Source organism: Aplidium turbinatum, chromosome 1 (assembly GCF_918807975.1).
Source record: "Aplidium turbinatum chromosome 1, kaAplTurb1.1, whole genome shotgun sequence".
Taxonomy (NCBI): Eukaryota; Metazoa; Chordata; class Ascidiacea; order Aplousobranchia; family Polyclinidae; genus Aplidium; species Aplidium turbinatum.
This window is the reverse complement of record NC_137472.1, coordinates 51510357-51522544: the sequence shown is the minus strand read 5'-3', so window position 1 is coordinate 51522544 and position 12188 is coordinate 51510357. Positions and strand designations below refer to the sequence as shown.

Genomic DNA, 12188 nt, shown 5'->3' with positions numbered 1-12188 from the left:
ACAGCTTAGCACAACACCTACACACGACAGTTGGCTCACACTTTCTCAATCCAATCATGTCAGTAGGAAAAAAGTTGTTATTTTCAAATGTATGATTTGCTTCGCTGCTTGGTCAAATGGAGAGAAAGTCTGCACGAACGTTCGAAAGGGCATCGGTTCGACACCGCTTTAGAACACACTCTATTTTCACTTGTTGAGCTGCTCAGGCTCGTCATACAAAGATGGGCTTCCTTGCCTTCCCATTCACAACCTGAATTTTCAACTATCTCGCATTAGCACCGACACGAAAAATTACTTTAGCCCTCCTATGTCTTTTTGACATTGTGTTATGTAACATATGATCCCTATCCAAATGCTTTTGACTGGTGCGCGTTGTCACAGAAAGCAACGTTTTGATAGTATCGAGTTGCATACGTTGCATGCACTTTGAACCAACTCAATCACAAGCAAAGCTCAGTGTACTTTGACATTAATAGTTTTGATGTTCTGATTCAGAAAGGTTATTTTTTGCTATTGTCGATCCATATATTTGATTGATAGGCTCACTAATCATAAAAGTTTGATCAAGGGAGCCGCCTTTATATATTTTTTATTGTTGGGCGTGAAACTAAGCTTGTGTTTGCGACTTGACGTAAATTAGCTCACAATTTTTCTTGCTTGCAGACCGAATCATGCTGGAAACAGAAAGATAACGTTGCTGAATAAAATACAGTTCAGGTAGAAACCCGCCTATTGTGACAAAGAGATTTTCTCACTTGACATTTCCTACCGGTATTGACCATTGAAGAGTAAATAGAAATAGTGTCCGTGTTATTTATTCTGCTTTTTGTTCGGCAGTCATGTCCGCTATTCCAACTCAGGGTAAAAGCAGTGAGACCTTGGCAAATAAACGCTAAAACGCACATCAAAGACCATCTCCGAACAAAAATACCATTGAGGTGAACCCGAGAAGAATAAAGTTAAGTTGTGTGAACATAAAGCCGCTTAATTCAAGTTGTTCATATAGCAAACGTCGTTGTGCAAATCTCCAAGAGTCATAAAAGGCAGTTTAGCTGTAAGTAACCACAATATTAAATGCTTTTCAAAGCAACATTTAGCCTATTCACACTTTATTACAACTTACTCATGCCAAATTTTGAAAAAGAAAGATGTATTTTTCTGTAGAATACAGCCATTATTTTAGCGTATTTCAGCTTTATTAGCTGTGTTCCACTAATTTGAAGTTTGATAGCTCTTTTATTGCATTTTTTTTGCTTTTGTTAATGCAAAGCGTTGAACTCTATTGCATTTGCAGGCTGGGCTATTATGCTGCAAACTGACTGATATTTAAAACAAAACCTAGTATTGTGTTTTAAACGCATTGATACAAGATGACGATAAAGGTATTTAACTTGTGTGGAAGATCACTTGGTCTCAAAACAAGTTCTTGCTGGAAAATATACATAATTCAAATGCTTAAAACATGCAAATCGATTGCTTTTACTGAAACGTATCATCTCATCATGAAAATTATACAAAATAAATAGGGATATGGCCTAATAGTAATAATAGATGAAAAATAATTGTATATGAATCCATTCCTGTGTGTTCAGAATTCGGATGATACATAGTCTAGTGACTTCGTCCATGAAATGTGTGGCATGATACAAAGACACAAAAATTCTGCTTAAATGACACCTAGTCACCTAACTAACCTTGTTTGAAAAGGTTGATTGCAATTTCAACGTTGCTTGGTACCAAATGAATCAAAACCATAGCTTGAAAGGTGCAGATGTGCTAATGAAATCGTACAAGTTAAAAAAAGATTGTCAATTATTTACCTCACACAACTCACAAGTCAAGGCCTTGGTTACATTGAAAGTATCGCCTACCTGTTCTACAAAATCAAAAACACAGTAAATAAGCTTCAGAACTACTAAAGGTGTCAATATTTGATAGATTAACAGAAACGAGGTGGTATTATTTGCATCCGGCACTGAATTGCCGAATTAATTAAAAGCATTGTTTTTCAGCCGTCAGTCAAATTTGTTTCATACTTTTTTTAGCTCTTGTGTGATGACACTGAACAAACAAATTGATGAAATTTATGTTTCAGAAAAGGTTAGTAAATTTGTATTTCGCCACACGTTTGCTCTCTATCAGAACAACATTGTGTTATTAGAGATGGAAACGCTATATAAAGATTGGAAAATCTTGTCAATATTTACGATTGTTTCCAAACAACAAAATCCATCATTTTTACATTGATTCACCGTCAACAGACGTTCAATCAATGGAAAAATGACGGATTTTGCTGTCTGGGTTAGTATTTTGAAGCAGCTTCTAGCATTTTACAACTGCTGCTTACTGCGCCACGCAGAATGTAGCAAACATATTATTGATCTGCTTCTCGTATAAATCCGGCTCATGGGCTCATTATATAATGTTTATGAGACGTAAACACCGGTACTAACAACAGTAAAGGAAGCTAATTTGTCATGTAGTCAGCTGATGAGTTGAAAACCATCAAAAATTGAAAAAATTGTGTTGACGCAAAACAATAAACGAAATGGTTATCGACCGATAAAAGAACCACTATGTTTATTTTCTTTTAATGCTTCTCTTGACTCTACCTCGTACCTTTTTTGCTAACATTTTACAACGCATCATATTTATAACTGACTAAAAACAACAAATGGGCACTGGGATTAACAAACTGCCAGTGTTTTCCAGTTTCACCTGTTTACTGTTCATTTTATTTGAACTATTATTACTGATCATGCCATTTTATCTGCTATTCCGTGTTACTTTTGCTGTGGAATATTCTTTCGTGTTTTATACGGTTGTTAGAGATCTGTTCACTCCCAACCTGCCTTTTTGACATCGTTTTAACACTTAAGCACGCTGAGACAATAGAATGTGCGTTCGATGTACCCCAACTTACCTTTGCTGGCTGCTCAAAGTAGTAGCCTACTGCTCAAATTGCATGCCCTTTCACATTTTTAATTATTTTGACAAAAAAAAAAATGAAACTCCACATGCAAAAGCAATGGCCTGGACCTTAGGTTACTGAGCTTGGGAAATGCTTGCTGACAAAGACTTTCAAAACAATAGCCACGAGGATTGATGGCAAAAACACGCCTATGAAATTAAATGAAATCTGTCAACTGATGTAGTAGACTTTGTCAAGTAGGGAACTTTTATAACATTAATTCAACGTTAGGTTGAATCGTAATTACGATATCATGGCATCAAACCGACTTGTTTTGCTCACTAGTCTTATCATGTTTCATGCATTCAATCACTGAGAACGAAAAGTTGTTTATGCATTTCTTGTTGCATCGATTTCTATTGTCAAATGCAAAATAAAAATGCTTTCAATAAAGGAATGAAGTCACTGTATGAAAAAAGTGAAATGATTATAATGATGTTTACCAACAGACTGACGCATGATGTTCTTGTTTGTGTTGCTTTTTTTTTGATATTTTTAAGAAATGAATTTGAGCTTTAACAAGTTTCATGAAAGTATTAATAGCATTTAAATATTAGCCACCCACGCTACATTTTCAGTACAAGAAAATATTTTTCAGAATAAATCGTATAAATCGCATTTTAAATTCTGGTCTCCAATTAGCAGCTTAAGGCTCCGACTTTAAACCTTTGTACATTTTACTGAAATTAAATCAAATTAGATTTTGAAAATAAATAACACTTGAAAAACGTTCAGTCGCGCTGAGTGAACTTTTTACAAAAAAAGAATGTTCAATTTGATTTAAATGCAAAAACAAAATACACAAAATACGACATGGAAAAATCAGGTTCAAGTTTGCCATTTTGTTAACTTATGCCATTTGATTTTGCAATGTATCTTTTTTAACTTTACTGTTTCCAAAAATAATGCAAAAATTGTGGTATTGAGGGCAAAATTATCATATAAATTAACTGCCACCAGTGAGGTTTGAACTCACGACCCCTGGTTTACGAGACCAGTGCTCTACCACTGAGCTATAGCGGCTGCATGTTTGCCTGCATTCCACTACAAAAAATGTACAACCAGCAAAAACCTCATCGTCGATGGCGATTCAACTTATTTTGTTTGTTTATTGCGAATGCGAAGATAGATTACAAAGAACAATATGCTCCTAAAAGTAATTTGTTGAAACAGAATAGACATGGATTTCGGTTGCTGTACTCGGAATCTCATCTAGCCTAAGGTTCGTGTCTTGGCTTGGGTAGAAGAATAGCGTTTTTTTTTTATATATAATATTCAGTTCACAGTCACACCAAACTTTTCGATTGTGTAAGTGAAAAACTGCCGCTATCGTTTTGGTTTAATTGAGTTGTTAATTGCTATTTTTAACGATAAGCTGAGAGTATTTTTGTGTTTTGGCACAGAGTATATTCGAGACTTTTAGGTTATGTCTCGAAGTTGCAAAATAAAGAACACCCACGGCCACATCATTTACGTAAGGTAATTTTAGTAAAATTGTGCTTGGTGAGCCATGGACTTGGGTGAGCCTTGTGTGTAGATGTCAAAGCCAGCCGTTCAGGGATACAGCCGTTCAACAAACAGAGCTTTTTAAACTAGGGGTTGCGCAAATCATTTGGGATAGCGCAGAGTGAACTATGTTCTTTGACGTTACACCAACTTGACAAATAAACGTTAAATACAGAATGCAGATGCACAAAACAAAGAAATAGCAAAAACTTGAAGCGTCTCTTGGGGCGGTGGTCGTCTTCATTTCCTGGTCGTGAGGTTTGCCATAATCTTCTTATTCTGTCACATTAATCTTGTTTCTGACGCAATCACTCAAGTGTCTGCAACATCTTCTGAAACAGGTCTCGTGAAATAATAACTTATTACTACACGGATTCGTCTATAACCACATTGCATTGAAAACATTTCAAGGTTCGGATCGACTGTGCTTGGGGACAAGAGCTTGGCTTTTTTTTCTTTTTATAAAACAAGAATCTCAAAATTCATGAACTCAAGCTCATAGACCTTTTTCAAGCCCATGTTCATTAATTCTATAAAAAAAATGTCGCTTCCTATTTTGGTTCAAAAGAAACACAATTTATGAAAATCATCGAAGCTAAAGTAACAGCATAGTTAACTTTCCAAAATTGCCTATGCTATCAGGGTTTATGATTGCTCGTTGTGTCAGCTAGTTCTGCTGCAAAAAAGTTTGTGACGTTAAACTGATGCCACCAGTGAGGTTTGAACTCACGACCCCTGGTTTACGAGACCAGTGCTCTCCCACTGAGCTATAGCGGCTAATTTTTCGTATCTACTTGCTCGCAATGTGCAACCAAATATATTTTGCAATATCAGAATGCTTTGGTCGTGGACGTCGCTATGGTAGCCACTTTAACAAGTCGAAATTCTGCCACTGCGAATGACTACAATGCAACCGCCAACCAATCAGAACATGTTATAAGAGGCTACCGTCCAATTGTGACCCTTCTAGCACTCATCCAGAGAGGTAATGCTTGTTTTGAACTTTATTTGGTAATTACAGAAGAAAAAGAGCAATAGCAGTGGTGGGAATCGAACCCACGTCAATGAAATGACTACTTTCTAGCCCTAACCCTAATCCCTAAGCCAACCAGCTGACAAAAAAACCATCACTTAATTTGCTTTCCATCATCTTCTTTTCGCCATTTTTTACGTCACTTAAACCGTAGCTTATGATTGGTTGGCGGTTTCATTCTAGTCAAGTTTAGTGGCAGAATTTCGACTTGTTAAAGTGGCTACCCGTCGCTATAATAGCATCGCTCAGGCAAAGACAAATGAGAACACTTTAGAGATAATAAGACTAACTTGAAAAGATAGTCTAAAAAGTATCTTTCAGCTTGTACTCCGCGTCTAGCCCAATAAGATCAATGGATTTGATTCATAATTAATAATAAGCTTTCTATACTAATTATTTGATAATTTTTCGAGCAGACTCACTACAATTGTTGTTCCTATATTGAAAAAGAGGAATTTCTTGCAAAAGTAAATATGAAAAACAGCAATGGCGAAATGAATTGTTGCGAAAGAAGACTATTTTAATTTGTTTCATGACTTTCGGTCTCCATGCTGTTTCTCTGAAAACGGGTTTAAAAAGTTCATACAAAATATTCTCGTTCATATCTGTGATAGTGAATACACTCAGCCTCGAAAGCAAATTCATAACCGAAATGAAGTCACAATTTGAAGCCCTTGATGATCAGACCGATAAAAACAAACTTCGTGCCATAAAAATATGAAACGATGAAAACGACTGAACGAAAACGATGAAACGACGGTTTAATTTTTGCATTGTAATTGATATTGTACAGTAATGTACAGTTGTACACTGTACTACAGTGTACAGTATTAGGTGTTTTTTTTCGTTGGTTTTTAGCTATTTTACAAGAAACACAGGATATCTGAAATAAACTGTTGCTTTGTTTCGAAATTATTCGAAACGGTCCGATTGTATAAACAAAAGCCACTCAACTTTTTCATTGCGTCATCAGTTGCTTTTGACCCATTGAAAAGCGGAAACTGAAAAGGCCTCCAAAAATCGAACACTTTGAAAGCCACACGACCTGTTGTTTTTTTTTCTCGAAAACAAAAAAGGCAAAAGACTGTGCCTGGTGCAGATGTGTTCACGCTTGACTTGTTTAGCGTGAAGCTTTTAAAAGAGTGCTTGTAATTTCAATCGTCACTCGTCAGAGTGGACTTGTGGAAGCTTGTAGGAAAGTGGTGGAGATAAGATTTGGTTCAAAGAAAGTGAAGATAGGCTCAGAAACTTAGAAAACAAAGCATAATTTACAATGCAATTTATGACGTTGAGTAGCAATAACAACCAGTTCCCATTGTTTTAGATTGTAACAAGCAAATCTCAAAGAAAGCGTGATTAAAGGATATACTTTTTAACTTGCATAAAAACTACTGAATATGGCTCCAGATATTCCATCACGATTTGGACACGGACATAACTTTCCAACTCCGACACCAGATTTGATTCCTACCAGTGAAAAATGCATGCTTGATACTGAAAGAAGGTTAAAGTGCGTCCTGCTTGGAGATGGAGCTGTTGGCAAAACCAGCTTAATAGTCAGTTATACAACAAATGGATACCCAACTGACTATCTTCCCACAGCTTTTGATAATTATTCAGGTGAGTTTTTTTGTTGATAAACACACATAACAACAGTTGCTTTTTTAGCTTAATTGAGCTGTGTTTTTGAAATGAAATCTTTTATTGAAAAGTTCGTCATAAACAAAATTACAGCTAAAGGTGTGTTGGGTTTATCAATTATTGTAAATTATACTTCATTTTCAGCAAGAGTAAATGTGGACGACCATCCTATTCGACTACAAATGTGCGACACTGCTGGACAGGTTTGTTTCTTCTTTTTTTCTGTTAAAGGTTCAGTAATAAACGTCGGTGTTGCTAACTGCTAATAAAACTCATCAAAACTTCATTTTCAACTCATAAATTCAAGTATTTTGGTAAAGCTTTATGACTTCTTTCAAAGAAATAACATATCCGTTTGGTGTGATAATTAAAATTAATTTGCAAGCGAATGGTAACTCTTCGTTTTTCCCCATAAGAGAATATTTTCGTGCTTTTATAAACTGAGACCAACTGTTTATCAAAGTATAAAAGTAAGCTTGAAAAATATTGCTTCATATCAGGGTTTTCCATTTTGCGTTTATTTTAGCTTGTCAAGTGTCTTTTGTAAGGACCATTCATAAACGACACTAACTTCCGATCGCAATAAAACAAACTGATGTAGTTTATCTTGAAAGCTTGCGCTCTATTGTATGTTCTGTATTTATTGGTTTACGCACGCATTGTTACCTCAAGGAGCCACTGTTTGAAAGAAGCTTTGAATCCGTGATTAATTTTCACCCAACTCTTTGAACATTAGCACGTTTTTCTCATTGGGGAGGTAATCGAAGTATTAATCTATCCCTTTCAAAGTCACCGTCCAATTTGCAAACTGCGTGTGCTTTTGTTGTATTGCCGAAACGTATTTGAAGACTAGACTCCTGACAAAGCGTCAAATTTCAACAAAAGAAATCGGTTGACAAAATCTTTATTGGGTTAGCAAACTATGGCGAAACTGGTGTCAGCTTGCGGCTGTGTTAAAATGTTATTTTAGCTTCTTTTGGATGTGCCACGTCACAAAGCTGAAGTGTTTGTTTAAGACTTTGATAACATGCCGTAAAACCGCATGTGCGCCCAGAACACCTGAGCTGCAGTGATTTTCATAACTAATTTCGTAACACAATCTCAAAGATTTTCTTTCGTCTATTTTTGACTAAATGGCAAATCAAAAACTTGAATAGAACCCTGGGCGGTGAATATAATTGCTAGACCCATTGGCGCTGCGCTGTTTCTGGTTCCATACCGCATCAAACAAATTGCTGGTTTCATCTCGTTATAATAACCCGCTGTGGGACCTTATTACACACTCATCCGTTAAGACCAAACGCGCATTAATTTATAATAAACGTTGCGCGTAGTTATAATTTTCTTTTCACTTTCAGGTTTGTTTTCATCAAATCACGACTCGGACTAATGTAAACACATCCGATAAGTTTCTGGGCAGCCATTGAGTAAACACATCCGTTGTTTTTGCAAATAATTTTCTGATTCATGTTTTTCAAGAAATTATTATTTTTTTTTCAGGATGACTTCGACAAAATGAGGCCACTGTGCTATCCTGGTACGGATGTTGTTCTCCTCTGCTTTAGCGTGGTGCGCCCCACATCATTGTGCAACGTCCGCGACAAATGGCTACCAGAGATAAGGAAGCACATGCCTAAAGTGCCTCTAATTTTGGTTGGAACTCAAATTGACCTTCGCTCCTCTGTAGATGTGCTTGTAGACCTTGCTCGCTCCAGGTGGGTTTAAACACCAATTCTTGATTTTTTTTTGGTTAAAAGTCATGACGCTCCCATTGATGAATGCAAAATAGCAGTACTCCCATTAAATGTTCATAACTGCTGAAATTTTTGTTTGACAAAAACTACTCTGATACCGTGTAGTGTGATTCAATTACTACAGTAGATTCTCTCACTAGCAGTGTGCCATGTTGACTTAATACAGATATACGCATAGTGAAGGCAAAGAACCGGTTCAAACTGGTTGAATCCCTTTGCAGGTTTTCAGTTTATGGTGACGTAAAACTTCGGTTGCTGTGATTAAATTCTATTGTTGTTTTCAGTGAACGACCTGTTACTGAGGACGAGGCGGAAGCTTTTGCAGAACAATGCGGAGCTGTGGGTTATGTTGAATGTTCAGCTTTGACGCAAAAAAATCTTAAACAAGTCTTCGACACTGCAATTATGGAAGCAATGGACTTTAGAGAACACATCGAAAAGAAGAGAAAGAAGTCATGGAAAGTTAAACGATCCACTTCGCAAAATAAAGAACAAACTCATAAATTTTCAAAATACAATCAAAAGTCATCTGCAAAATGGAAGAAGTTGTTTTGTTTTGCTTGAAATTATAACAAAATCGGAAAACATCTGTCTTTGTCCATCGCTGGAAGTGGCCAATAGACTGCATTGGAGCAGTAACTGCCGAGGATGTTGGAGTAGAAGAGCTACTGTACTTTTCCAAAACTCAATGCGATGCTGCGCATCATGAAGAGAAATAGCCCTTTATTCAAACCAAGTTTCTCGTTCATCTCAAGCCAAGTTCTCTTGCTTTTGTTTCAAGTGCACTAAGCAAATGTCATATTGTTTATTCAGCAGCTGAAAACTCGGGCAAGTGGAGCACTCAAATCAAAGAAACAAGGGCTTTAAAAAAAAAACTTGTTAAACTGTATAACCACGCGACTTAACTGTGTACATGTTGAGAAGACAATATAACTTTTGCAAGTGTTTTCCAAGCTGGCATTGGAACGCAATTGTTGACACTGTGTTGCAAGTATTTTCACTTGTATTTTTCATTAAATTTTAATTATAGAGTATTTTTCAAGAACTACTGTTTATTTATTAATTGTGTATGTGCCTTAATTCAAACGTTTCGTACTGCTGTTATGTCTGTGTCCTCAAACCACATTGGACCAACGGCAAATTAACTTTAATTTCAACAATCTCGCTTGCTGCTTGTCATAGAAATACATTGAGGTTATTTAACTTTAAGCGTGCGTTTTCCCATCTTTTTGTAACCTTTAACGTGAAAATCACTTTAAAGTTTGTTACTTTTTACGCGTTACAGGGTTATAGAAAACCGGCGCAAATAATTTCGACTAATTTTTGACACTAATTTGATTAATGATGTTGGCATGGCTTGTCCTCGCCTTCACTTGACAATATCACCTTACAAACGCACGCTTAGGGCAGACTCGATGTCTATCTTGACAAGAATTTACGAACTTTGTTTGTTGGTGATCAAAACTTGGAATGTGCTCATCACAATTTTCAATTTGCAATCTCGTCGGCTGCTGGCAGTACCCGTTGCCAATATAACGAAGCAATGATTGACAATAAACAACAGACAAAGAGAAGAAAGTATTGGTTGTTTTTTGCTCCCATGACATGTTGCTTTCGTGTGTAAAGTTCAGCAAGCAACCTGTCAAGACAAAAGGAGGGAATGTGCCTACATGTTTCTACGTCGCTGCGTTATTAGAATCCCAGCTAACAAAATCATTTTCCTTTCACGTTTATAAAACATAGCAAGAACGAAAAGATGTGATTTTGACTGAGATGTCAACGTGAATTAAGCATCTCAAAAAGAGATCAACAATCAACAATGTCAGAATCGACTGACTGAGACCATAACACTTCCTCTAGGCAGCAAATCGGCTAGCAGTTTACATTAATTCAAAGTCTGCAGACTAAATATGAATAATGGCTGACTTTGTGGCTGAAATACAAAATGAAGCCTACTAATTTCAATGTCTCAATAATAAAAGTTCTATTTTTTTTCTGTTGAAGCCAACTCAATCGATGTCTGGTCTGTGAAGTGACTGAAACATTTTTTATTAGAAACATACACAGTTTAGCTTCTAAATTGGGATTAATAAATGTCACTTGAGAACTAACTTTTAGAGAATGTGGTGGTGAAGGGCGTGCACCTCACAGAATGTAGTTAGATTTTCGTAAACTATAGTGGATATGGACAGGTATACACAAATCCAAAGAAATATTTCACAGCAGGCGAATGTAGCAAGAATTGAAAACTTAATTTTTAGAAAAGGTAATGGTAGAGACGTATGCCTTAGATACGTACAGTATATCATACATATAAACAGTAGAGATGCAGCGAACCCAAAATTTTTATCCGCACACCGCACCGCAACTGACTCATCTATCCGCGCACCGCACCGCACACCGCAATTTATCTGGAACTTTGACACTGCACCGCACCGCACACCGCAAATTACAAAATTAAAAAAAAATATTTTAACGAGTTATTGTTTAGAAAGTCAATTGTAGGAAAAAGCATCCATGGCATATAACTGGTAACCTAGTACCAATACAGTTGTGCACTAATTGGCCAGGCTAACCAGATCATATTCTCTTATCAGCAATGCATCTAAGTTCTAAGACATAATACAAACTAAGACAAATAGAATGTTCCTGGATCCAGTATCAGGACTTTTGAACACTTTTTGTAAGCAATAATGCAATTATAATGCCAGTGGCTATATGAACTACACACACAAGAGTAAAACTTATAGCCTGAACTCACTGGGCTAACTGATATAGTAAATAATGCGGTAGTTGCGCTAGGCCTATAGCCTGGTAACTGAGCTTATCAGCTAGGCTACTAACCAAAAACATTCGTACAGCTTCCCTGACAAGCAAGCCCTAAAACCCTGTCAACTGCAAGCCATTTGCAATTTGCATTTGCATAGCTTTCCATCTTAGGGTTTCCGAAGGGAAAAATAACTGATCCGTGTTTCCAATTTAAATTTGAAGTTTCATAGCTGATTCTTGAAAAGTTGAAAGTTTACGTTTACGAAAGTTTAATTTCTTGAAAGTTTACGTTTACGAAAAATTAATTTCTTGAAAGTTTACGCGGCAAGCGGCGCGGCGCGGCTTTGTCATTTCAACCTTCCACGCGGCGCGGCGCGGCACGCGGCGAAAAAGTCAAAAGCGGCCGCGTACGCGGCGCGGCGCGGCGCGGCTTGCATCACTAATAAACAGTACTGGTACATACCATAGACACGTATAATACGAATGGTTAGCGAAACGCAATGTTCGCTGTTAG

General features: G+C 36.8%; 1 protein-coding gene and 2 non-coding genes across 3 annotated transcripts; 1 reads left to right on the top strand and 2 right to left on the bottom strand.

Moving 5' to 3' along the window:
- Positions 1–3922: 3922 nt before the first annotated feature.
- Trnat-cgu (transfer RNA threonine (anticodon CGU)) lies at positions 3923–3994 on the bottom strand. Its single transcript has one exon. It is a non-coding gene; the product is annotated as a tRNA-Thr (tRNA).
- A 1188-nt stretch (positions 3995–5182) lies between these two features.
- On the bottom strand, positions 5183–5254 carry Trnat-cgu (transfer RNA threonine (anticodon CGU)). The gene has a single exon. It is a non-coding gene; the product is annotated as a tRNA-Thr (tRNA).
- A 1450-nt stretch (positions 5255–6704) lies between these two features.
- Positions 6705–10477, top strand: LOC145782553 (cell division control protein 42 homolog). Its single transcript, XM_082594361.1, has 4 exons — positions 6705–7130; positions 7296–7354; positions 8652–8866; positions 9190–10477. Exons 1-4 carry the CDS (start codon positions 6908–6910, stop codon positions 9467–9469), a joined length of 777 nt encoding a protein of 258 aa, XP_082450487.1. The 5' UTR covers positions 6705–6907; the 3' UTR covers positions 9470–10477.
- The last annotated feature ends 1711 nt before the right edge of the window (positions 10478–12188 follow it).

Bases quoted from the DNA above. Each gene is read 5' to 3' on its own strand.
- LOC145782553 (XM_082594361.1), top strand. From the start codon at position 6,908: ATGGCTCCAGATATTCCATCACGATTTGGACACGGACATAACTTTCCA. The intron at 7,355-8,651 runs GTTTGTTTCTTC...TTTTTTTTTCAG, and splicing joins TGTGCGACACTGCTGGACAG to GATGACTTCGACAAAATGAG. The intron at 8,867-9,189 runs GTGGGTTTAAAC...TGTTGTTTTCAG, and splicing joins GTAGACCTTGCTCGCTCCAG to TGAACGACCTGTTACTGAGG.